General features: G+C 46.6%; 9 protein-coding genes across 9 annotated transcripts; 4 read left to right on the top strand and 5 right to left on the bottom strand.

Annotated features, from left to right (window-relative positions):
• Positions 1 to 1,415: 1,415 nt before the first annotated feature.
• Positions 1,416 to 2,230, bottom strand: B0J16DRAFT_331533 (uncharacterized protein). Its single transcript, XM_046126601.1, has one exon. The coding sequence runs from the start codon at positions 2,140 to 2,142 to the stop codon at positions 1,702 to 1,704; it is 441 nt and encodes a 146-aa protein (XP_045990697.1). The 5' UTR covers positions 2,143 to 2,230; the 3' UTR covers positions 1,416 to 1,701.
• A 7,651-nt stretch (positions 2,231 to 9,881) lies between these two features.
• B0J16DRAFT_248498 (uncharacterized protein) lies at positions 9,882 to 10,439 on the top strand (the record flags this gene model as incomplete). The annotated part of the gene is made up of 1 exon (XM_046123083.1): positions 9,882 to 10,439. A coding segment is annotated over one exon (558 nt), but the record flags the coding sequence as incomplete, so codon positions are not given.
• Positions 10,362 to 10,839, top strand: B0J16DRAFT_281096 (uncharacterized protein; the record flags this gene model as incomplete). Its single annotated transcript, XM_046123926.1, has 1 exon — positions 10,362 to 10,839. A coding segment is annotated over exon 1 (306 nt), but the record flags the coding sequence as incomplete, so codon positions are not given.
• Positions 10,840 to 12,112: 1,273 nt separating this feature from the next.
• On the bottom strand, positions 12,113 to 12,944 carry B0J16DRAFT_360620 (uncharacterized protein; the record flags this gene model as incomplete). The annotated part of the gene is made up of 2 exons (XM_046129710.1): positions 12,113 to 12,576; positions 12,627 to 12,944. One exon carries the CDS (start codon positions 12,942 to 12,944, stop codon positions 12,627 to 12,629), a length of 318 nt encoding a protein of 105 aa, XP_045990694.1. The 3' UTR covers positions 12,113 to 12,576.
• A 463-nt stretch (positions 12,945 to 13,407) lies between these two features.
• On the bottom strand, positions 13,408 to 13,842 carry B0J16DRAFT_260485 (uncharacterized protein; the record flags this gene model as incomplete). Its single annotated transcript, XM_046123248.1, has 1 exon — positions 13,408 to 13,842. The coding sequence occupies one exon, from the start codon at positions 13,840 to 13,842 to the stop codon at positions 13,408 to 13,410; it is 435 nt and encodes a 144-aa protein (XP_045990693.1).
• Positions 13,843 to 14,721: 879 nt separating this feature from the next.
• On the bottom strand, positions 14,722 to 14,928 carry B0J16DRAFT_239181 (uncharacterized protein; the record flags this gene model as incomplete). The annotated part of the gene is made up of 1 exon (XM_046123048.1): positions 14,722 to 14,928. A coding segment is annotated over one exon (207 nt), but the record flags the coding sequence as incomplete, so codon positions are not given.
• A 477-nt stretch (positions 14,929 to 15,405) lies between these two features.
• On the top strand, positions 15,406 to 16,766 carry B0J16DRAFT_331526 (uncharacterized protein). Its single transcript, XM_046126600.1, has one exon. It carries the CDS (start codon positions 15,430 to 15,432, stop codon positions 16,453 to 16,455), a length of 1,026 nt encoding a protein of 341 aa, XP_045990691.1. The 5' UTR covers positions 15,406 to 15,429; the 3' UTR covers positions 16,456 to 16,766.
• A 2,023-nt stretch (positions 16,767 to 18,789) lies between these two features.
• On the bottom strand, positions 18,790 to 20,279 carry B0J16DRAFT_331525 (uncharacterized protein). Its single transcript, XM_046126599.1, has one exon. The coding sequence runs from the start codon at positions 20,230 to 20,232 to the stop codon at positions 18,856 to 18,858; it is 1,377 nt and encodes a 458-aa protein (XP_045990690.1). The 5' UTR covers positions 20,233 to 20,279; the 3' UTR covers positions 18,790 to 18,855.
• A 4,014-nt stretch (positions 20,280 to 24,293) lies between these two features.
• On the top strand, positions 24,294 to 25,247 carry B0J16DRAFT_237462 (uncharacterized protein; the record flags this gene model as incomplete). The annotated part of the gene is made up of 1 exon (XM_046123040.1): positions 24,294 to 25,247. A coding segment is annotated over one exon (954 nt), but the record flags the coding sequence as incomplete, so codon positions are not given.
• Between the last annotated feature and the right edge of the window lie 780 nt (positions 25,248 to 26,027).

Here is a 26,027-nt window from a genome sequence, read left to right as displayed (position 1 = left end):
CTAGATGGGTACCTACGAGACTGTGGAAATGGAACGATGACAGCTTGTTTCATGCAGGTCTAGAGGGATCCGTCAACTTACCTCCAAATAAGCAAGAAGCTCAGGAGAGCCTCATGGAGGATTTCCAGCTGAGAAAATATCCACAATAGAGCCGCCTACTACGCCTGAACCTTGCTTCCATTTTGGCCGCGAGCCCCTGGCTTACAACAAGAGCCGTGCTTAAGAGAACTCAACACTTTATTTTTCACATTATTGCAATAGGGATAGCACACGGACTCGTAAATTTGCAATCTAGCCAGCTTTGGTTTAGACTCGCCATTCAATTCAGGTGTAATTCGCCTATTACGACGAACCTCTAGGGTGGCGCGTCCTAGCCTTTTCCCAGAGCCTGGACCTTCTTGCGCCTAAGATCGTGCGAACCAAGTGTCAGCATGGACCTTGTTCTCAGTTTTACCCGTATCACTGGAAAATCTAAAATCGGGAGAGATATTCCTGAGACAAACCACGTAAGGTCATTTTTAAATTTATAATCTGGTACATCAGATTTGCTCGGAAATCGTAATATGATGAACTTACATGCGATGTCTCTGCAACAGAGCAAAGCATCAAGCGTCAGGGATTATCTGTCAACGGATTCATACTTACAGTCACCGATAAACGGGAAAAAAGGCCGTCATTTTAGCGGGAATTAAACAAGGAAGCTTAGGTGCTTGCCCCTAAGTTCATACTGCTCAGGTGGAGTCTTCTCCTTATTTCAGCTTTAACAAGTCCATCGTGAAGCAGGCTGTGAGGAAAACAAAAAACCCTAGAGACTCCCGCCTTCTGGAACCTGAGCAAGGCTAGTTGTTAAAGAGTGAGTACATCCTGATTGACACCCTATTCTCCCTACGTCTTATGTTGATGGCGTGTTGTTTACCACTCTGGCAAGCTACCAATAACACATAAGCTGTAACTATAGCCCCGGACTTGTCTCTGGGGCTTAATTCGAAAGAGACTTCTAGTGTGTACCTGCAGAGAAATGTCTGACAACTAATTAATCTAACAAGCACGCGGACGTGCCCACGTATGTGACTAGAAGGGGGAGGCGGTTCTGCGTATATGAATCTAAGAAAACGACATATGACTGTGTGGTCATCACCTTATATCCAGGATTTTAGAGAGAAACACAGACTGACAAAATGCGTTGGACGTACCCTAATATCGACGACATCGTGATAGAGTAAACCGAAGGTCATATGCGTTCAGGTGCGCGGGTTACTGAGATGCAATTGAGATTCTTAATTGTCAGACATTACGGGTGTTCGGTTTATTGATGCAGGTTCGTGTATTCAAGTTGTGTTGTGCTGAAAATCTGTCCCTCGGGGGCTTTACTGTTTACGTACGCTGTTTCAGATGACCTCAGCTTGCATCCGACCACCCAGCACCTGTTCAGCAGAACCTCGATACATGCACGAGTCAAATTCTGTTTAATCCAATAGATTACATTGTGCCCTTGCTATAGTAGAATATCTAATCAACAAGTCGATATTTTATCTTTGGATTGCTTTAATTAATAGCGCAAGATATGGTCCAAATTATCGAGGCACTTTATCGGTGCCACTTAGTCCTCCTTCCAGAATTGAATGCTTTTAATCCTTTTTTACTGCAAATAAAGTCCTCAAGCCAGCCTTTTTGATAGTTGTAGCTTGGCCCGCCCCGTAGTTAATTGGTTTTGTTTCGAGCCATATCTTTTGGGCGCAGAGGGTCGTCCTCTGCCCGGTCAGCAACCACATCTTCCTCTGACTCTGTGGGCCTGGGTTGTGCACCCCCAGCAGGTAATCGGATCGTGTGGTGCTTCTCTGGAGGAAGCGGATCTTCTGTCGAGCGATCCGCGACGACATCCTCCTCGCTCTCAGTTGGTGTACCGCGAGTACCCTTTTGCATCGTGAATAGCCCGAAAGGACTAGCTGATGCTTCGTAACGGTTCGAAAGCGCAGAATCGCTGCCTCGGGCTACAGTACGTACATAGCTCCGGTTTCCTATCAGGGCTGCCGCAGGTATCCAGAAGGGACTGCTAGTCACTATGGCGTTTCTGGTCAATTGTATGAATGATTTTGAGTTCCAAAGCAGGCGCCGACAATATTCCGACATAGCAACCGCCATTTTTCATTAAGTATAGAATGGAAATTGAAGAATAGAGGACAGGAAGTATGATGTGATTTGTTTTTGGAAATGTGCAAATGAAATGAAATGGTTTGAAGTAATCGTCACGGCAAAGCGGGCCCACGGTGCTTATAAATATGGGGAACTGCCGTTATGGGTGCGGGGTAAAGCTCAATCTAAATTCCCGAGCACAGTGGGCTTATGACTGTGGGACTGGTGGCTCTAACGGCTCTAACGGTTTATACCCGCTGTTACCGGCGCCAAGACAAGATTCATAACGTCAAGCATGTGTATTCACCTGCCATTGTCATCAAGATAACCATACTAGCCTGGTCATAGACTGACGCTATCAGGGTGAAATACCGGGCCGTCTATGGAGAGATCTTTGAGGGACTGTGTACAACGCTCGGAAGCTTTTAACGGCATGATTGTCGTGACGTTGATATTATCTCAATGATATGAGAATTGTGGCTGAGAGAGCGGCGCCAGAGCAGCGGCACAATTGGTAAAAAGCCAGGGTCTCGAAAGTTCGCTAGCTACGTACACCAGGACATGAGGGCCCTGGTTTCTTTTAAGAACTAAGCTAGCAAAGTTTCTATATTCGTACTGGAATTGAATTTGGTCATGATGCAGTAATGAGTTACCGGTAAGGTGAGTGAATAAGAAGTGGGGTGACGAGCCCCAAGCATAAATCCAGGGTTCATCAAACAATTTAAGATTGCTGGGGGGGGGGGGGGGGGGGGGGGGGGTAGGTGTATTTCAGGTATAGGGAAGCTACATGAAGAGCGTTTTATCGGGTGATGCGTGGAATATGTGGTTTTGCGGCCGCAATGTGAACGTAAGTGTATAATTAAGCAAGTGATTGTCTAGCCCGCTTCCTCCGTCGCCTGTGATCTATCTGCTTGATCCACCTTCCAATGAAGAAAATGATGATGATGCCTGATTGTGTGTGTTCTTGCATGTGAAACAGATATATGATTTTACATTACATAGAGGAGAAATCGGTGTGGAAGCGCGGTACTGATGGAGGGGGAGAGGAGGCAGCTCGGAGTCTTCATCGTTATGTTGCGTAAGATTAACGGTATCAACGGCTTCCTCATAGAGACCGGCGTCATCTGGATCGCCCGTTATGAAAGCATCACGAAAGGAAGTGAGGTTATTGTCAACGGGTGCACTCTGTGAGTTACTGAGTTTTAACTCAACACCATCACTCGATGGCAACTCGGGCATATCTTGAAGAGGACAGAGAAAAGCATCAGCACTGGCGATGTCACGAAGCCGCTAGTAAGAACTTCATTGAATAGAACATAAATGATATTATTCTTAGCTTTTATATATATAACGTGGTTGATAAGCATGCGTCGCAGTCAAGCATGCGTCGCACTTTTCCATCCTACATCTTAATTTTTACCTAATCAGATAATTCTCAACAACCAACAATGTCACAACCTTCAGATGAAGCTAAAACGCTCCTTGCTCTTCAGACCCTTCAAAATAACCCAAAATTAAGTATCCGACGCGCTGCAAAGATATATGAGATCTCTGAGCATAGGCTACGTCGCCGTCAAAAGGGCATTCAATCACGACGCGATTTTATTCCTAAATCACGAAAATTATCTGACACAGAGGAAGATATAATAGTTCAATTCGTTATTGACCTAGATTCGCGAGGATTTCCCTCGCGATTACGTTTTGTGGAAGAAATGGCTAATTCTCTGCTTGCAGACCGCGACGCGTCACCCGTTAGCAAGCGCTGGGCTCATAACTTCGTTAAGCGACAACCAGAGCTAAAGACGCGTTTATTTCGGAAATATGACTATTAGAGAGCCAAATGTGAAGATCTATCTATTATTCGTGGCTGGTTTAGGCTCGTACAGAACACAATCGCGAAGTACGGTATCCGATCAGATGATATCTGGAACTTTGATGAGACCGGCTTTATGATGGGCGTTATTATGGCCGGAATGGTCGTCACAGGTTTAGAAAGGCAAGGAAGACCAAAATCAGTGCAGCCTGGAAATTAAGAATGGATTACTGTAATCCAGGCGATTAATGCGGAAGGTCAATCGATCGCGCCGTTCATCATTGGTGCAGGCCAATATCACCTTGCGAATTGGTACCGAGAATGCAACCTCCCGGGCGATTGGGTTATTGCAACGAGTAAAAATGGATGGGCAGATAACCAGCTGGGTCTAGAGTGGCTAAAGCACTTTAATCAGTCTACAAGGGAACAATCAGTTGGTGCCTATCGTCTTCTGATCCTTGATGGTCACGAAAGCCACCACTCCGCCGACTTCGAGAGATACTGTGAGGAGAATAAGATTATCCCGCTCTGTATGCCGGCTCATGCATCTCATCTACTTCAGCCTCTTGATATTGGGTGCTTTAGTGTGCTGAAGAAGGCATATGGTCGAGAAATAGAGTATCTAATTAGATGCTCTATAACCCACATTTCGAAGACCGAGTTCTTATCTGCCTTTTATGCCGCTTTTCAAGCTACTTTCACTGAAAGTAATATCCGGGGAGGTTTTAAAGGCGCTGGACTTGCTCCTTTTGACCCGGAAAATGTAATCTTAAAGCTTGATGTGCAGCTACGAACTCCAACGCCTCCCGAGGAGAATACTGAACCCTCGACACCTTGGACTTCAAAGACCCCAACGACAGCGATTGAGGCCCAGTATCAGTATAATTACCTCGAAGATCGAATGAGACGGCATAAAAGCAGCTCCCTAGAGTCAGTTATAGAAGCTTTAAAGTCTAATACTAAAGCAACAAAGGCAGCTATGCATGAGAGTGTCTTATTGAGGAGTGAGCTCCGAAAGAGTCGGGAAGCAAATGAGATAGTAGGCCGGCGCCGGAGGGCAAAAAGAACTAGATTACAGAAAGGAGGGACGATGACTGTACAGGAAGCATCGCAAGTAATTGATCAGATGGATGTTGATACGCAGGTAGTGGCCGAATCGTCGAGAAGTGGTGGACAAAGAAGGTCGACGCAACCGGGTAGACGGCGTTGTGGTGTATGCGGCAAGGCCGGGCATAATGCGAGGACCTGTCAGGAGGTAATTGTGACTTTTGAAGAAGAGTGTAATGAGTATTTTTAATTGATTAGATAGTTTGTGGTGGTTTTAAATTGATATTAAGTTAAAAAGTAGAGAAAAGTGCGACGCATGCTTGACTGCGACGCATGCTTATCAACCACGTTATTTTATTTTAAAATGTATTAGTTAAATAAAAATCCTTACTTTATAAATAAGTAATAAATAAAAAAACTAACGTGCTTGATAAGCGAGTGCACCGGACAAGCGAGTGCACCAAAAATCCCTCACCTTACAACATTTTAATCTAATTGAAGATATCTCAACCATTTAAGATGTCCCAACCTTCAAATGAAGCTAGAATTCTTCTTGCCCTTCAGGCCCTTCAAAATGACCAAAAGCTAAGCTTACGACGTGCCGCAGATGTATATAACGTTGACTACTATGCATTACGTCGTCGTCAGCACGGCATTCAATCACGACGCGATTCTATCCCAAACTCCCGGAAACTATCTGATATAGAAGAAGAGACGATAGTTCAATTCATTCTTGACCTAGATTCGCGAGGATTTCCCTCGCGATTGCGTTTTGTGGAAGAAATGGCCAATTCTCTGCTTGCAGACCGCGACGCGTCACCCGTTGGCAAGCGCTGGGCTCATAACTTCGTTAAGCGACAACCAGAGCTAAAGATGCGTATCTTTCGGAGATATGACTACCAGAGAGCTAAATGCGAAGATCCTACGATTATTCGTGGCTGGTTTAGGCTTATACAGAACACAATTGCAAAATATAGTATCCAATCAGCTGATATTTGGAACTTTGATGAGACCGGCTTTATGATGGGCCTCATACATTCCGGAATGGCCGTCACAGGCTCAGAAAGGCAAGGAAGACCGAAAGCAGTCCAGCCAGGAAACCGTGGATAGATTACTGCAATTCCAGCGATAAACGCCGAAGGTCAATCGATCCCGCCGTTCATCATTGGTTCAGGCCAATATCATCTTGCAAATTGGTACCGAGAAAGCAACCTCCCGGCCGACTGGGTTATTGCAACAAGCCAAAATGGATGGACAAATAACGAGCTGGGCCTTGAGTGGCTAAAACACTTTGATCGATCAACAGCCAAGAGATCAGTTAGTCTCTATCGTCTCTTGATCCTTGATGGTCACGAAAGTCACCACTCGGTTGACTTTGAGAGATACTGTCAGGATCATAAGATCATTACACTTTGCATGCCTGCTCATGCATCCCACTTACTCCAGCCTCTCGATGTTGGGTGTTTTTCAGTACTAAAGAATGCTTATAGTCGAGAAATAGAGCATCTAATCAAATGCTCTATAACCCACATTTCAAAGACTGAGTTCTTCCCTGCCTTTTATGCCGCTTTTCAAGCTACCTTTACAGAGAGCAATATCCAGGGTGCTTTTAGAGGAGCTGGAATTTATCCTCTTAACCCAGAAACCGTTATCTCAAAGCTTGATATACAGCTACGAACCCCGACGCCCCCCAGGGAGGCAAGTCAACCACCAAGTCCATGGGTTTCAAAGACCCCAAAGACAGCAACAGAGGCTCAATCTCAATCTGAATACCTTACCAGACGGGTTATTATGCATAAGAGCAGCTCCCCAGAGTCAATAATTCAGGCTATTAAGTCAAACACAAAAGCAACATTGGCAGTTATGCATGAGGTTATCTTATTAAGAGATCAGGTCCGAAATCTTGAAGAGGCAAATAGGATCCTAAGCCGTCGCCGGAGGGCAAAAAGGACAAGACTACAGAAAGGAGGGTCAATAACTATACAGGAAGGGTCACAGGTAATTGATCAGATAGATGTTGATACGCAGGTAGTGGCTGAGTCATCGAGAAGTGGTGGACGAGGAAGGTCGGTTGGACCGGGTGTTCGGCGATGTAGTGTATGCGGCAAGACCGGGCATAATGCAAGAACCTGTCAGGAGGATATTCAGGCCTCAGGAGATGAGTATAGTGGGTGATTTTAATTAATTAGATAGGTTATAGTGGTTTTATGTTAGAGATAATAAAGAGTGTTGAGATTTTTAGTGCACTCGCTTGTCTGGTGCACTCGCTTATCAAACACGTTAGCTTTAACGTAGTTTACAAGCAAGTTGGCCACCCAAGCAAGTTGGCCACTAATCTTAACCTCTATATTTCAATTGCTAATAAAAACACCACAACATATCTAATTAATTAAAACTAATCGCTATCCTTACTCTCAGTAACCTCAATTACCTCTTAACAAGTCCTTGCATTATGCCCGGTCTTACCGCATACACGACAATGCCGAACACCTGGTCCAGCTGACTTTCCTCGACCACAACTTCTCGATAATTCAGCCGCTACCTGCGTATCAACATCCATCTGATCAATTTAATCCTGACCAATCCCTATAGTTATCCTGCCGTCATCCTGTAGATGGTTATTTTTCCTCCTTTTCCTCCGGCTATTTGCTGCATTTTCCTCTTGAAGCTCTTGGTTCTCAGCTTCAAGCATGGCAAGCTTGTGCATATTCTTTATCACTGACTTAGTCAATGACTGAAGAGCCTCAAGGATTAACTCTAGAGAGCTACTATGATGTCTTCTGATCCGCCTCTGAAGGTAGTCAGAATGTGAATTGGCCTCTGTGATAGTCCTTGGTGTCTTTGGGGTCCAAGGTTGAGCCTGGCTTATATCCTCTTCGGGAGGCGTTGGGGTCCGTAGTTACACATTAAGCTTTAAGATAACAGATTCTGGGTTAAAAGGAGTAATTCCGGCTCCTCTAAAACCCCCCTTGATATTTCTTGTTATAATAGTAGCTTGGTGGGCAGCATAAAAGGCAGGAAAGAACTAGGTCTTAGTAATATAAGTTCTGCGCCGTCTCATAAGACCTTTGATTTCTTAACCATAGGCCTTTTTTAGTAGCCCAAAGCAGCCTACATTAAGAGGCTAAAGTAAATAAGAGGAGTGAGATGGCATATAAAGCAGGATAATGTTCTTCTCTTTGCAATATGCCGTAAATTCAGTTAACTAATAACTTTCGTAACCATTAAGGATTAGAAGACAATAGGGACCAGTTAATCGGTTAGTTGTATGCTTATTAAAGTGCTCTAGCCAGCTGAGACCTAGCTGGTTATTGGTCTATCCATTTTGGCTTAATGCAATAGCCTAATTGGTCGGGAGGTTGCTTTCTTTGTACCAGCTGCGAAGGTATCTCTTGCCTTTTACTATAATGAACGGCGGGATCGATTAACCTTCTGCGCTAACTGCCTCAATCACAGTAACCTATTCTCAATTTCCAGGCTAGACTGATTTTAGCCTTCCACGCCTCTCTGCACTTATAATGACTTTTCCGGTTAATATCATACCCATTATAAAGCCAGTCTTATCAAAGTTCCAGATATTATCTAATTGAATACCATATTTTGCAATTATATTCTCTACAAGCTTAAACCAATTGCGAATAGTAGTGGGATCTTCACATAAGGCTCTTTAATAGTTATATCTCCGATTATAATGCAATTTAAGCTCTAGTTGCCAATTAATAAAATTATTAGCCTAGTGCTTGCTAACAGGTAGCACGTTACGGTTAGCAAGCAGTCGATTCGCGATATCTTTAATAATAGAGAGCTAGCAAGGAAATCCTTGCAAATCTTGATTAAGAGCATACTGAAGGATAATCTCTTCTTCTAGCTTTAATAGCTTACGTAGGTTCAACATAATCTCGCGTCGTGGTTTTTTACCCTTCTTCCGATTGCTGAGAGTATTACGATTCACCTCGTATATCTTAGCGGCACGTCGGATACTTAATTTAGGGTCATCTTGAAGGGCTTGAAGAGCAAGATGAAGTCGAGCTTCTTTTGAAGGCTGTGACATTTGTGGTGGTTGAGATTTAATTGATCTGATAGTGTTGATGTAAGGTGGGGGATTTTTGGCCAACTTGCTTGGGTGGCCAACTTGCTTGTAAACTACGTTATACTTTAAGGTTGGGAATTGATATACGGGCATGACATCTTTGATACACGGGCATGACTCTTACACGGGCATGACTCTTACACGGGCATGACTTTTATGACATCTGATTGGATAGGACCCTCTTTTGTTAGTACATCTCGATTCTGCCGACAGCCTAATTTGTACCCAGAGTTGTCAGACATTACGTGTATTCGGTCCATTAATCCAGGTTGGTATATTCATCTTGTGTTCTGTTGAATTCTGCCCCTTAGAGGTTTTACCATTTCGGTTGTAATCTTAAAGTATCCCTGCTTGCACGTAAGACCCTAGCACCTGTTCAACAAGAGTTTAGCTGTCCATAATCATCCCTTAGTGATTGACGCGACGCGATTCAGCTCTCCATTAGATAGCTATCCATTGCTAGTTTCCCAGCCCTTAATAATAAAGACCTTCATTATGTCCCAATCCGAGTTTCCCCTTAGCTCAGAGAGCAATTCAAGACACCGAACCCGAAGGCCTAGCCCGAGCGATCAATCACGTCCTCGAAAACGACAGCGACAGAGCCGGCAAGCCGGGTTCAGCCCACCGCTACGTACGGATAGACCACAGTCAGCTCATAGCACCGCGAGTATCGGCCAGTACTACGGTATCGGCGACGAAGATGCGCTCGGAAATATCTTCGCATCTTATCCACAGACGTTTACAAACTTTCCACGGCCTCATGGATCGCAGGGGCTCCATGAGCCACCATGGGAGCCCCGTTTCGATCACGAGATATACCTTTCGAATGATTTCCTATCTGGACGAATACGATCGCAGCGAGTTAGAATACCTATACCAGGCCCTGAAACCGATTCACTATCATCCTACTCTCCACCACAACCTGCCCCAAGGCCCCCAACTCCAACGAGGGCCGAGTTTAAGTCCACCTTGAAGTTAGTACGCGAGGTTATCGGGGAGGGGAAGAGACTGACTATAGAACTTACTCGGTCGTATGAACGAGTACGCCAATGGCGAGAGAGATGGGGTTGGTCACCACTCAGCTCAGATGCCTACGAGTCCCCTCCGCCGTACTCTCCGCCTCGAGGGCTATCTACCCAATCTCCTCAAGCATCATCACCCCCACGGATAGTCAGATCTTCCCCTCTCCAGCAACCCTCGTCGCCTACCCCAGACCCTATCCCAAATCCACCAATCCCAGGCGATGCAGCACCATCAGCCGAGGTTCTCTTTAACTGGGTGAATACCTTCGCAAAGGCTCATGGGTTTGGTATTGTTCGACGGAATGCCTACTCATATAAAGGCCGGAAGATCAGATATTCATTCCAATGCGATCGATTCGGAGAACCTAGGCCTTCTGAAGGCGTAGGGATCCGACAACGTAAATCCCGGAAGTGTGGTTGTAAGTGGATGGTCGTTGCAGAGGCGTTAGAGGAGGGTAAGTGGCTTTTACAACAGCACCCAAACCCCGAACACAGCCAGCACAACCACGGGCGCAGCATGGGACCATCTGCCCATCCCTCCCATAAGAGGCTTACTACGGCTATTAGGGCTACAATTGAATCAACAAGCCGTAGGGTTGGAATCCGGGCTCGCGATGTACGGGCTGTCGTCCAGGAGCAACATCCCGAGTCTGTCTTTACACAGAGGGACATCTACAACGCCAGGTCTCTCATCAACTACGATAAGTTCGATGGATATACACCTACAGCAGCACTTATCAAGCTCTTTGACGAGAGGGAGATTCCCTATCTCGTTAAGTGGGCGGACGACAACCCGGACCGTCTTCTTGGCCTCGTCTGGACCTTCCCCTACTGTCTTCAGATGTGGAAGCGGTTTCCCGAGGTTATCAGCTTTGATAATACATACAATACCAACCGCTTCAAGCTCCCATTGTTCCAGGTAACAGGACAGACTTGCCTAGGGTCGGTCTTCAATGCCGCCTTCGGTTTGATCGATAACGAGAGACGGGAAGGGTTCCAGTTCCTTTCTGAAAGCATTCGGCAATTAGCAGAACAGCACTCGATCCGACAACCAGACATTATCGTCACCGACTTCGACAATTCGATGAAAGCCGCCCTGAACGATCAGTTCCCTGAGGTACAGCAGCAGCTCTGCATCCACCATATCAATTCCAACGTCCTGCTTAGGTCGAAGCAGAAGTGGGTTAAGGACCGCAGCCACGATAGCAGCAGCAGCAGTCTTGATAGCAGCGACGGGGAGGCACCTGCCCCACAGACACAGGCAGAGCTGAGCCCTAGAGACCGACAGTTCATCCACGCGCCAGAAGCCGAGGCTATCCCTCATAGCTATCGAGGGGTTCTTATGATGTGGAAGCTTGTCCTCTTCGCAGAGACTGAAGAGGCTCACGAGAAGGCGTGGGTAAACCTTTGTCGGAAGTTTGATGACCAGCGGGCTATCCTACGATATCTCCATGGAACCTACATGCCTGCCAGAGCTCAGTGGGCACGCTGCTTCATCCGCAATTATCGCAACTTCGGCATCCGCGTTACCTCTGGCACAGAAGCAAGCAATAATAACGTCAAGAGCTACCTTATTAATGGCATGAGCCACCTCTATCGGCTAGTTGAGGCGATACAGGATATGATAAGGGACCAAGAGCGGGACTTCGCCCATGCTAGCGCAGAGGACGAGGTGCTAACTGCCCGCGAGTATCTCGGCTCGAGCTCGGAGTACCTAGGTGAACTGCGAACAATGATTTCGTCGAAAGGTCTCGAACTGATCACAAAACAATATCGGCTAGCAAGGAAAGGGATGCCGACAGGGAAGAATCCGTTCCCTGATCCTCTCGGGGATTGTGGTGAGGACTGCTCAGTTTCGGTAGAGCTTGGTATCCCCTGTTGCCATAAGATCTACTCGCAGATAGGGTCTGGCACGCCTTTTACTAAGTGGGACGTCCATCCACGGTGGCGGCTACGAGAGTCAGCCTCTAGAGATCCATACCGACGGATCCTCGACCCTAAGATCGTGACTGCTCTTCGTGGCAGACCCAAAAATACTATACAAGCTATTCCAGCGCGGCTAGCAGTCAGCCTAGTACCCAGCCTAATACCCCGCCAGCCAGTAAGCCAACCAGTCAGGCGATAGGGCGTAAGCGAGGTCGACCACCAGGGAGTCAGAACAAGTCGACGCTTGCCAGGCTTGCACTAGAAGCGAGCCAACGGGCCAGCAGCCAGGCTAGTAGCCAGGCCAATCCCTTATCCCAGCGCCAGATACGCAGCCACCCATCTATTCTAGGAACTGGAAGAACTACAGGAGTACGTGCCAGCGGACGAAGGACGCAACCCAGCATTCGGAGGCGAAGGAGTCAATGGCCTAATTACATTGCCTGTATGTTAATTCCACTCTTCAAGACTCCTCCTGTTTAATCAAGATGATTGAAGAAAGCGTACACCAACTCAGTTAGGTCTGAGGAATGGCCCCAATGCAAATACTAGAGAGTCAACAGAGGTGCTTTCCAAATAAATAAATCCCGGTGCTTACCTAATACGAATAGCTGCATCTCCCGCAGACTGCGTGCGGACAATCTCCCGAGCGTCCTCCTGGAGGCCCAAGGCAGTAGTCCACTCTATTGCCAGGTTCACCGCACCGACAACATGTCCATCCATGCCGCTTTAAGTCATTGAGAAAACATTCAGAACGAGCGCAGAGGTTGTCATCCGTGACTGCGGTGGTCGATCTTCCATTTGGGCACATCGACCATTTCCCAGTACGTCGATTATATATGGCATCGCTGCAGTAGTCAGGTTCAGAATACTTCTTATGGCCGCAGCGATATTGTCGATAGTAACGGTAACACATAGTGATAATAAATAGAATGTAACATATAAGACAATTAAGAGATGAGAGTGATAAACAGATCTCACCTATTGCCAACTAGAGGAGCTTATAAAACTTGTCGGATGCACTCTACTTAGGAACAATTACGCCTAACTAAACTGATGATCACTCGTATTACTTAGCGCGCGCGAAATATGCTAGGACTTTCCAGCATTTTGAGCGTATCACATCTACATAGCCGCGCGCGAAACATTGCTCATGTTTTCTGCAGGGTATCATGGTAAGAAAAGGCAGGACTGGTACACTAGCCATGACTGGCCAGCCCTAATAGCAGGTATCTCATTGACATTAACGTCGGTCACCCCCCCCCCCCCCCCCCCCCCCCCCCCAACCGACCACTTTTCCACAACACCAAAAAAACAATATCGTAACGGATTTCAACCACAGCACCACGAAAAAAAATCTAATTTAACTGGGATCATCACTAATGAAGGTCTAGATAGAATTGACAACAAAGATCCTCAAGTTTTAATTTTCTGACCCGTTCTGATGTCTTCTTTGGCTGTAATCGTTCCCATAAGCTTATACGAGCCTTCTTGACTGCTGGAACCTTTGCGAACTCGGCGTTTACGTTAAAAGCGACTTTACGCTTCCTTTTTGGTTGTAATTCCTCATTTTGATACCTCAATAGTGATATTTTCCTATTGCCTTCTTCTATTATCACACCCTGACGGTCCAATTGAGTACCAATCTTCCTGAATAGTAGCCTGACCGTCGGATCCTTCCCAAAATGACCCGGAATTGCTTGTAATGCCTTCCGCAGCTGTACAGATGAACGGGGCGTCGCTGTAGGACTGTAATGCTGTTCATTTGTATGTGGAATAGGTGTAACGGCGGGAGTAGGTGTCGTAGTGACCATTGGGTTCATTAGGACCTTAGCCACATTAACTGGCCACAGTCCGGTTGCTTTGAAGCCGGCACAAGCATTAGACTTTGTGATAGCTTCATTTCTGGCTTTATTATAGTTATAGAGGAACGAAATTTTGCCGATTTGACTGGAATCTGCAATAGAAGCAAGATCTGATATATGACGACGATATGCGTGCTTCAATGGACCAAATACGGCCACATCTAGCGGTTGAAGGACGTGAGAAGCGTGTGCAGGAAGGAATAATAGGAAAATGTTGTTATTATAACATTCGAAGTGGAAATCTTCAGTCATATGACTTCCGTGACCGTCAAGAATGAGAAGTCGAGGCTCGCGAGGGTTATCCGGTTTATTTAACGGTATGAAGACTGTTTTTAACCAAATTAACGCAATTCTATTATTAGTCCAACCCTTCTCACTACAGGTGAAATTCCAGTCCTTTAAAAAGTCCAAATTGACCGGGAAATGTTGTCGTTGGACCGTTTTTCCTTTGAAGATGACCGTAGGAGGTAGGACTCTTCCCTCGGCCGAGATAGCTTCAAGAATCGTGATCCAAGACCTCGAACCGGGCTGTTTGATAAGAACCGACTTCTTCTCTTTGTGACCGAGGAAAAGACCATTCATTCCTATCCCTTCCATCATTCCAACTTCATCGACGTTCCAACGATGTTTCTGCTTGATTAATTGTACGCCCGGCATCATCAATAACATAAAGAACGCCTTGATAATCTCAGTTGAAGCTCCGTTATATCGATCTGAGTCAATTTTCTTGCCTCTTAAAGTCTTGATATCAGGATATCGAGTCATAAAAGCCTGTAACCAGTTCTTTCCTACGCCGCTAGGGAAGCCGTTGCGTACGGCAATCTTGAAGGCGAAGTCCTTGACTTGATGATGCGAGACAGGGCAGCCCAAATCAGCTTGAATGAGGATCCAATGATGGAGGCGTTTTTCCTGTATCTCAGAAAGCTTTTGCCGAGCCTGTAGGACTTCTTTTGGTGTTTTGGCGCCGTTGATACGACCGATGAGTGTTGACCGGCTAACGCCATATACCTCGGCTGCCTTTCTGGTTGAGTAACCCAGCCCAACGTAGTTGAGCGCCGCGCTCATATCGTTTTCGGTCCATTCGTGCATTCTGGATCGATTGGTGGTGGTTAGAAAGTCATACGATGAAAATTGATAAAATGAGCGTAATTTAGAGTCATGATGTTGTGGTAGTTGGGGGTGGTAGTTGGGGGTGGTTGGGAATCCAGAAAAAGTGGTCGGTTGGGGGGGGTGGTCGGTTGTGGGGTGACCGACGTTAAGAAACAAATCAGATTTCAGAACACCTTCTGTAAGCGAAGGTATGTGTGTATGTATCTGGCTATCGCATCATATCTTTTACATAGCCGCGCGCTAATTGTTTCAGTCTCTGGAGGAGAGAACCCCTGCTTTCCGGTTACTATTTCGAGTACGCAAAGCAATATTCGGCTAATCGTCGGGGAGCACTTGCTGACAAAGCTACGATTGGGGGGTTATAGAAAGGCCATACATCCAGATCCATCCTGTCCCCGTAATCTTCTCCCTCCACCACCCAAAAAGATGGATGTGGTTTCTGAGGATCCAGCATCACCGCCACCGCCCTGGAGCGTGATTGAGTTCAACTTCAGTAGCCAGGATACTGACGCGGAGTTGGTGGTTATGTGCAACTACTGCCAATTCACAATCTCCGTCTCCGCAGACAGCTTCTCCCAGTCACCCGCTTTGAAAAGTAAATATATGTTCTTTTTAAAGGTGGCCGATAATTTCGAACTGGATGGGTACACTGTCGAGGACTTTTACGACTGGATTATCGAGCCACTTCTGCCTAAATTCAGAGAACTGCCAGAGATCACGACAACTCTAACATTGCAACACTTTCTTTTCCCCGAGACATACACTTATGACATACAAGGCGATCAAGAAAGCCTAGTTGCTGTTCCATGCGATAGAGGCGACGATGTGGCTCCCGTGTTTGGCCTCCGCCTGCCAGACGATAGCTGTGCTCCTTGGCCTCAATACGACCCGAAGGATATTCAACTACCTGAGAAAAAGAATTCGTATGGGCCCCCTTCATATACGCCGTCCAAGGTTCTCTTGAAGGACGGCAAGAGTGCTTTTTTCAAGCCCATGAGGCACGGAGACGATCGATCTTTTGTGAACGAGCTCGACAAATACAGGAGCATACGCGATGCTCATCTTGACGAGTCGCTGCGAATCTCACGTCTCATGGGCTTGGTGAGAAATGAGACCGGTCAGACTTTTGGCCTACTCTTGTCGTATATTGATTGCGATCGGAGGACCTTGCTCTGTGCAGCAAAACCAGATACACCGAGCCACCTCAGACAAAGGTGGGCCGAGCAAGTCCACGACATGGTCCATCAACTACATACTGCGGGTATCATTTGGGGCGATGCGAAGCCTGATAATGTCCTTATCGACTACAGCAACGATGCATGGCTGATCGACTTTGGTGGAGGGTATACGAATGACTGGGTACCCAAAGAGCTGTCGGGGTCTGTGGAAGGGGATTTACACGCTTTGCAGAAAATAGACGAGTTTTTAAAGTCTGGGGAGGTCAGCTGGTGATAGAGCTTGGGTTATTCTTAGAGTTATATTCAAATAGTGTATAGTGTGAAACTCAGAGAGTGATAAGTGGCATTTCATTGGCGGCATCGATGCGTGGTATTCATGGCTCTTCTATCAGTCGCATGTTCCACTCATGCCATCATACAGTTTCGAGTTTTGAAAAGAGGCTCAAATATGATGAAGTGAATAAGAGTAAAGAGTGGCCGAATTCTTCTACTGCGTTCCCATGCTTCATCACTATTCTCTGTGACATTCGGTGGCTGTCTAGATATATCGCAGCCCATAGAGCTGCATAGTGTAGTTCTCGGTCGTCTTCTCCTTTTCTAGCATCCAAGCGACGGCAAGGTTATATTATGTGTATGCCAGTGTGTAATATGTTGATACATTATCATCGGCGCCCATTGTCTACAACCCAGGCGACGTCTATTTGTAGCGCGTTTCTGGCGCTTGCCAACCGTGCTCATTATCCTTTCCGATCATTCCGTGCATTTATCAGGCCAGTCCTGGGTCACGCCATCCGATACTTGGCCTTCGATAGCTAATGTTGACATGCCTTTTGACCCGAAGTATTCCAGAAGGCGAACTGCAGATATGCGACATAAAGACGCCTTAAGCTGCTATTCATGGCTTTCTTAATCAAATTGATAATGGTCATCTGAATAGCACTAGATATATCCCCTTCGTGTACAATGAACATAACTGTTTCCAATCATCCACCCCAACGCTAGGTACATTAAACATCGGTTCCCTTAACGATGCGAGCCTCTGAGTCACTGGCATAAGCGTCCACCTTTGTCTCAGCGAACTTCCTCGCAGACGTCTTGTTGGCGAAAAGAATGTCAATTTCCTCTAATGTTCGGCCCTTGAAATCGTTAGCAACTGTCGAAACAATCATCAATCTTGGGATTTAAAAACCTTAGTTTCAGGAAGTCGGAAGTAGATCCAGATAAAGGTCAGAAGAGATAGTCCAGCCTATAAATTGTTAGGAAATGTCAGGTTACGTGAATAGTCAAGACTTGCCCAGAAGTAGCCAACCTTGCCCTACATCCTTATTGTCCGTCCCATTTTCAGTAAAAGAGGAAATTCACCACTGCTCATTGGCTCACACCCTTGTAAAATCCTCTTTCGCTGAAAAAGGGACAGTGTTTTGGAGGTCCCCGCACATTTTTTGATTAAAAGTGCGTTATAAACCTTCTCATTGGCTGGTTTGTTCCTTTGTCACAGCCTTCGTAGCTAGCTTTACTTTGGTGGCGTAAAGCGATACTACCCCCTGAGCGCCTACGTGCAAATCAATATCTTAATCGTGCGTGTTTCGCGATCGCCTCGTAGAAACATAGAAAGGGCATACATGAAGCATTGACTACTCTGGTGACCCTGACCATCTCCAAACATGTGGCCTCCAAAACTCCTCGACCATCAGCATTTGATCATAACGTGAAAAGGGGTGAAACAACTCTATGGCTACGACATACAGGATAGCCTCACTTATTTCACAGCCGGCCGCTTGGCAGCATTGCGACAACGGCAAAAAATCCCAAACAAGCATGGAACGAAGACTATCTATTGGGCCAGTAGCGCGATGAAGCACTGCGGAGCCTAGAAGCCGTAGAAACCCAGCTACGAATTATACTCCATGGTATCGACCTCATGTTTGATCAAGCCAGGTTCACGTTGGCCAAGACTTCATACAGATCTCGATGCTGGCTGAATACTTATTGGAAAGACAACATTTGGCCCTACGAATTCAAAGTTCTAGACTGCCTGAAAAGAGTACTATTTCACATTTCCAATTTAATTTGCTAATGGAAACACATAAAGGTACATTTATAGCTTTAGACTTTTCAAAGCTGTAGTAATATATCAAGGCAAAGTATCTAGGAGCCCAGTCTATGCCAGCCTCTGCTATCCTGTTTGCAATTCCATTGACCTACTTAGTTATTATGCACGTAAGAAATTAACTCTTCATAATGAATTACTTTAAAATGAAATTGCATCTAAGAGACAAGACTACTCAATAGTATAAGTAGGAAATACAGCGCGAGATCCAACAGCTAGACCCGAATCCTTAGTCTGCCTGACGCATATTTGCAGATGCAGGCTCGGCTCTTGCAAAACCGGGGTGCCTAGTGATATTGTGACTCCTCGTTGTAAAGACAACACGAGGATCCTATGATTTACCATCCGTGATGATGCACATTGAGAGTTCTTCATCAAAGCTGCCACAAGTGTACAAGATCATATAGAGTGCGTTAAGTGTTTATTTGTGCATGATATCATCACTAAGGCTATTGGCACTCAATATTATCACTGCGACACGAACAAATCCGCGTTTTCCTTAATGACAATATTTTAATTCTGTTAACTATGAACGCCATGTATAATATTAAATGTAGGTAATGCCTATGGGCCTTGTGGTTCAGCAGCAGGGATCTTGAGAAGATCATTCCGAAAAGCAGGCCAGTATTTCTCTTTAATCCACAAACCCACGCATTGCAACGACGTAAGTAGTTTGTACAAATCAAAGGCATTGTATGTGCTACCAAGAGGGAGTCGATGATATGTAGTCGACTTTCCATTTTCAAGTGTTGAGGCTACGAAAAACCAGTCATGGTCTTGCACGATAATGCCAGCGAGGAACTCGATAGTCTGAATGTTGCCCCGGAGAGCCCGCCACTGTGCAGAGTGCCATGTGCCAATCTGGAGTAATGCCTTCTCCCAACTGACTTGACGCTTGGTCTCGATCGACAGGGTGATGGGGTTCTTGCAGAGATCGCCCCAGTCTGTATGGTTGATAGATAATCCTGGTCGTGTCTTGATCGCTTCTTCTATCTTCTGCTGTTCAAGACTGGATTTTGGAGGTTCAATGCAGAGGCAAAAGTCGACGCATTTGGATGATGTTCCAAATGGCCTGTACTCGGGTATGATATGCGCAGTAGTGCAGTATCTATAATCACCAATGCAAGCATCGCTAGCCTCTCGAAATGCAAAGTCAAGGACACGACGATGAACTTCCATATTCCAGGAAGCTTCGCTGTGATGGCCAAACTGGCACTTGTTCGCGCTCTGCAAAAGATGCCGGATAAACGAAGTCGACGGAATTCGCCAATTACTTGCATGCTTGGTAGGATCATAAAATGCAAAATCAGGAATGTTACGCAAGCTCTGCAACTCGGGTTTCAGAGTCTCAGGTATAAGCGCAAATCCGTATCCGATAGTAACAAGCCGCTGATGCAAGTCCTGGAGCGAAGGGGGCAATTGGTCAATGAAATTGTCAAATTTGTAGTCATCAAAGCCAGTCTCTTGTGTCGCGGCGTAGCGAAGTTGTTTGGTGGGTGATGATGTGCCCGAGACTGCGGAAGAGGATGCGTACGATGTTGACGACTCGTGTGCTAGACTTGCAGCTGCAGCTCCCTTTCTCAGACTTTTTGAAGACGCTCTGGGCGTATCCTCAACAGCGTCATCTTCTCCGTCGGAACGGAGGGGTTCTTGGTCATCAGCGGTTGGTCTTCTGCGCTTCTTTGGCATTGAAAGCTGTTTATTGCTAATTCCTTGGACATTTGAGTCGCTGGTAACGCGACTGGTATGAGATGATTCAGACGGCGTGGGAATTCGATGAAATTGACTGTCAAGATCTGATTTAGCCTTTGTTGTTTTGCGACGCTTTCGCTGACGCAGCGAATCGACCGTTGAATGAGATTCTGCTTCGATGGTGTTTAACCAGAAGTATATGAAGTCGTAGTCGTGGTTGCGACAATTCCGGATGCTGAGGCTGGTCATTTCTCAAATGCGAATATTCATACTCAATGATATTAAATGAGTAAAAACAATGCAGAGGTGAGGCTAACGGCTATTGCGGGGTCTTGTTGTTGGTGGGGTAACGTCATCATTCGAGCTGACTAAAACCAGCTTAGTTCATTACCACCAAGCTGGCTTAGTCTCAGCGCTAAGATTTTTATCAGAAATACTGTATTTGTCACACAGCTTACGCGAGCGACTAAGTACTTCTGATTAACTTATCGCGTAACTTGAGGCGGCTAATAGGCGGACGGGTACCCGTCCTTCTAAAATAGGACGGGTCCCGTCCCAATTGCCATATTCAGTCTAGCCCTCTCCGCTATCGGATTGCCTCCCGCTGTGCAATTCCACTATCTTAAGTGGTTTTACTTAAAGTCCCATTAACCTGCTATATATTTTCAAAGCAAGTCAATGTCTTTGATTTAAACAGCCTTGATGTATTCAAGTGATATATGTACTCTAAAGTCTACTGGAACTAGGGCTAAACTACAATACAACTTTCTTCCTGTTCTACAGCAGAATACAAGGCTTCTTGTTCATCGATATCCCGCTGTGCCATCTCCCAAAGCTCGCCCATACCTCTTCTACTTGTAAACAGTCATCCATTCTCAGTCTCCTCAGCTACTCGTGCTTCAATGCAATCAGTCTTTGCTTTATCCCAGTCTAAGTAAGCCATCATCTCTTCTTTAGTTCACTCTCTCAGACCTATTAAGGTTTTACAGCACCTCCCCATCTACTTATAATCAAGGCACCAGCTATAGCTTGCTTTTAGGTATCCTAAAGGTAAGCCTATTGCTTTTCGATACTAGCAATTACTAAGCCAGGTTCCCAGGGGTTAAGCCTTATACCAGTCCTCTCTTAACTTAACGTATCTCTGGTGGATGGCTCGTAGATCGTTATACCTTAGATGTATAGTTGGGTCTAAAGCTAGGTCTCCCAAGGTTAACTATAAAGATACCAGCGGTGTATACATAGATAGTACAGGTAATAGATATCAAGGTTCTAAAGTCGTTATGTGTTAGTCTACCTGCTCTGTTTCGATGGTTAACTGGTATAGTAGATCTTAATAAGTTAATTCAGGCTTAAACTCGAAATTTTCCAAAGTCGTAATTAGTTGCCACTGTATTTCGTCAAGCGTTTCCATCGCTGGTGGCCTTAGCTCCTCCGGGACCGCAAAGGGTATCCATTGAAATTCTTCCAAACACGTCTGCAGCTGGTCTGAAGATACGACTGGAAATGCTCTTAGTTCTGAGTATCGTAGTGGACACTCCTTAGAGTTCCTTGCGTGACCTAGTATATGACATTTGCTGCACAAAGGAGGGTTTCGTATCGGCCTCGCGTTTTCGATGACTTCGAAGCCACTAAGTTCCAGGCTGGCGATCAATTCAATTCCATCAATTTCGCCCTCGCGTGGCGTTGCGTTGACAGCTTACTCAGCATTTGGCCCGTGGAGTTGAACCACCGCATCTGCAAATTGAATTGGTGGCGTTGAATTGAACATGTTGAACCTCACACGCCCCCCGAGATGTCCAACACTTTATTCGCCATCGTCTCGGCCATCTTCCTCTGTCTCCCATATAATGCTACTCCCAACCTCATCTGATACGTCAACCAACGTATCCACCGCGTCCATTAGGCCATTCCGCGCCCAAGACCTTAGCGTCTGTGTCATCCCTATCGTGCTAGCCTCCAGTCGAGTCCGCAGCGGTGAGACCATTTGTCCAGCAACACTAAACAAACGCTCGCACTCTGCCGACATAGGCGGTACCGAAAGCAGGTCAAGAGCCATTCGCGACAGTCGAGGGTAATCTTTCCGTCTCTCCCACAGAGTCTTCACCATTCTTTTTGCCTCCTGAAGCCATGGCAGCTGTGCTTTATCGGTCCACGTATTCTCGAAATATCCCCAACGTGAGGCCGGATTTAGAATGGCGGAAGCATAGTAAGCTGGCGCCTCGTCCAGTTTCGTATAGTACTCGTTCAACTTATCCCACCCCAGGTTGATGTTTATCCTGAAGTGCTCAGGATCTGGGTAATTCTCTGCTGCTGCTTTCCACTCCTCCAGACGTTCCATCAGAAATTCATACGTTGAAGCAACATCCCACATATTGCCATATGCCTCAATACGGCCACCTTTACGTACCCGGCTCTGAGCATCTCCTTCAAGCATCCGGAGTGCCTCCTCGAAATCAAGCAGCACCTTGTCCATCAACTCAATTACTTTCCAGTCCTTCTCCCCAAGAAGACTCTCCTCCCGGAGACAGAGCGGTATCTCTTCCCTCCGTCTAGCCCCGTTGCGGCATTCCTTGTTGAATTCAAGCGTGACCTTCTCAACTAGGTCCTCCAGAAAAGGACGCAACAAGAGACCGCGTCGCATCATATACAGGGTCGACAACCACCGCGTCTGGTTATCGCGAACAACGTCGACAGGCTTCCTTGCTCGAATCTTCGGGTTGTCAGAATGCTGAAAAAATTCTTCCTGCAGCGCACGGAGACGATAGGTCAACTTATCAGACCGATGGATCCAATAGACCAGGTTATGGAGCTTCCCAATGGGACCTTTCTTTCGCCAGATCTCATGCTGGGCAGCGCCAGAACTAGATTCTCCATCAATCTCTGCTTCAAAAGCCTCAGCTTTGTACCCAAACAACAGGGCTTTCACCACCAAGTTGAGCACATGGCCGAAGCATCGCACTCTCCGTTTCTTCGGATCGAATCCCAGCGCCTCCGCAATCTCCTCCATTGCTGTATCCATATTCCCGGCGTTGTCAAGCGTGATGTACCCCACCCTATCAAGTATCTCATAGCTCTCCAAGATCTCGAGGACCTGGCCTGCAATATTTCCCCCCGAATGGCAATTCTTTAACTCCGGTAGGCCAAGGACTAACTTCGACGGGACTCCATTTTTGTCAACATAAAAGCAGACAATCCCATACAGAGCATGCCGATTCCTTGAACGCCAGCCATCGAACGCAATATGAATTTGACCTGGAACACTCCTCAGGTGGTCGATTATGCGTGTCTTTTGTTGGAGATGAAGGTCGATGATTTGCCTTCGAACCGTGTCATGAGAGATATGAGCATTCGTCGCTGCGACTGATGGGTTCAGGTATTCGAATATACGTCGAAGCCGGCCATGCTCGGGCTGGCGAAAAGAGATATTGGCGTCGATCACCCACTCAAGGAGCAGTCTCTGGAAGTGGTCCCTGTCGAAACGTTGTATGAGGGCGTTCGCGATGGCTTGCTCTTTAGGGTCTGAGGTGTCAAGATTCAGCATCTCCACAATGTTCCTTGAGGGAGTCTTCTCCTGCTTTCCCTTCCAAAGAGCGGGCGGCTTCCTCCTCCCGGACTTGTCGACAAGTCCGTGCTCCCTGAACAGATGTTTCTCGATATTCTGGGTGCCAACAGCAGAGAAGTCTGTCATCTTGGGCTTAGCTTTCCGAAGACAATGCTTGCAAACCCATTTCCTCTTCGTGGGAGAATCGCGGGCTTGAATGTCAAAGCCGTGCTGCCAAACCCACGAAGTCTGCCTGCCAACGCGTTCCGAAATCGAGAAACCCGGAAACTTGTGCCATGGGAAGTCTTTCCAATCTCCTGGCGAAGCATTCAAGTTATTAGGTGAAGCACTAGGTGCGCTGCAGTCGGGACTCTGGCGCTTGACAGGTACGTTGGCGTCCATTTGAAGATTAGGAAAGGCATGGAATGCACGCATTGATCTTTCTGCAAGGGTCAAGGGGCTCGACGACAGCTGAGACGCGTTCATAAACCCCTAATGTTAGGTGCAGTTGACACGTGCATCAAAAATACGGGGCAAAAGTATTAGCAGGGGTCCTGTGGACGCGTCTTATGGGACTACACGGACTGGGCGCTACCCTGAACCACTGCCATTATCGACAGTTTCAACCGATGGTCAACGTTGAAAGCATCTAGGTGGAATTGAAACAATCAATGGGAGTGCCAAATGGAATTGATTGAATTGATGCACGTGACTTCAACTTCCATAAAATTGACGGGATTGAGTTGATGGTTGAATTGATCGCCAGCCTGTCTTGAGCAGTTCCGGCACCATTCCAAAGCTAGAGCAAACCAGTCACTGGCTGACATGGAAGAGAGAAATGCTCGACCTTCTGGACATGTGTGGATATGGAGGCCTTCTGACTAGGAACACTCAACCACCAACTGAAGGGAATGATCTCGCAACTCAGATTGAGGCCTGGAGGAGTCGTCAGGATCGAGCATGCGGCGCCATTCGAAGTCGGCTCGGCTACAACGCCCGAGTGTTTACCACGGGGATCCTGACGGCGCAGGGCATGATCAGTCACCTTGAAACTCGGTATCGCCCCGTCGGAAGCGCCATTTTCCAAGAGCTCGACCGCAAATTTCAAGAACTCACTCTCGACTCATGCGATTCAGTCATGGAATACGCAAACAAGCCTCGTCAAGTAAGGGCTGAACTCTTGGAGATGGATGAAATGTGCCAGATCGGGGAACCACACTTTGTCAACAAGTTCCTCTGCGGACTTGGCCCAGACTATGAGGTCTTCCTTACTGCATTCAATCAGAATCATAACATTCTTCCTATCCGAGATCCAAACAATCGTAACATTATTCTCAAAGAGGCCGTTACGTTCGAAATCGCCATCTTTGCCGCATCTCAGGAAGAGGACAGACAAAGAGGAGCCACTGCAAGGATTGCACATAGAGCCATGGTAGCCCAGGACACCCCATGCTGTGGATACTGTGGAAGAAAAGGGCATGACAAGTCAACTTGCTGGAAGCTTCACCCCGAACTCAGAAGAGAGAGTAGCAAAGCTGGTTACGAGAGACGACAACGAAAAATGCAGAGTCGGGGGAAGGAAAGGGAGAAGACGACTGATGAACTGGACTCTGCCACGTATGCGACTCCTGCATACCTTCAACCTGATCAAGCTCGACTGGCTCTCTGGCAAAATGATTTCCAAGGTCACCTTGGATTGATTGGCTTGTCATTCGGACCGTCTGGTCTCCAGGCATCCCTCCAAGTTCGGGCCCTCGAATGGATCCACGTCTTGGATAGTGGCGCCTCCTCGCATATTTTCTGCCGACATGAGAACTTTACAGTCCTTCAAAAGTACCATGGATTACCCATTAACGGCATTGCGGACGCAAAAGTCATGCCAGGAGGATGTGGAACGTACTGTCTCCGTGTGCAAGGGCCTAAGGGGTCACATAACGTTACCCTTGATAGCGCTCTATATGTTCTAGAAGGACACTCTAACCTCTTGTCCGTGTCAGCACTAGAGAAGAACGCAGAGGTTGTCTTCCGAAATGGAAAGGCAGTGGTCACAAACAAGGGAAAAGTCGTCCTCACTGCGACAAGAATCTCAGGTGTCTATGTGGTCGACAAAGCTAAGGAAGATCATTTTCAAACCGCTTTGGCCTCCTTTTCGGTAGAAGATCCTCAACTGCACCTTTGGCACGAACAACTCGCACATTTGGGAGAGAGGAATATCAAGAGACTAATGAATATGTCTACTGGAATTCGACCAGATGATTCTACATTAAACCCATGTGGAGCCTGTATGCAAGGCAAACTCAGGGAATGTCCTCACATTCGACCGATCAAGAAAGGCACTTACCCTCTGGAGTGTATTCATGCGGATATTGCTAGACTATTCCCAGAAGTAGGAGTAGACAGCAGCAGGTACTGGGTTTGCTTTATTAATAACTTTACTCAGATGTCCTGGGTATACCCAGTCAAAGAACGGTCAGAGTTTAAAGAGTGTTTCTATCATCTGTTG

The sequence above is a fragment of the Fusarium flagelliforme genome (assembly GCF_020744385.1).
Source record: "Fusarium flagelliforme strain FIESC 12 MPI-CAGE-AA-0113 chromosome Unknown B0J16scaffold_1, whole genome shotgun sequence".
Classification (NCBI taxonomy): Eukaryota; Fungi; Ascomycota; class Sordariomycetes; order Hypocreales; family Nectriaceae; genus Fusarium; species Fusarium flagelliforme.
The sequence above is the reverse complement of the archived record's forward strand: the minus strand, read 5'-3'. Positions and strand labels throughout refer to the sequence as shown.

What these genes read in the sequence shown, in the direction of transcription:
- B0J16DRAFT_331525 (XM_046126599.1), bottom strand. Translation starts at nt 20,232, where the DNA reads ATGACCAGCCTCAGCATCCGGAATTGTCGCAACCACGACTACGACTTC.
- B0J16DRAFT_331526 (XM_046126600.1), top strand. Translation starts at nt 15,430, where the DNA reads ATGGATGTGGTTTCTGAGGATCCAGCATCACCGCCACCGCCCTGGAGC.
- B0J16DRAFT_331533 (XM_046126601.1), bottom strand. Translation starts at nt 2,142, where the DNA reads ATGGCGGTTGCTATGTCGGAATATTGTCGGCGCCTGCTTTGGAACTCA.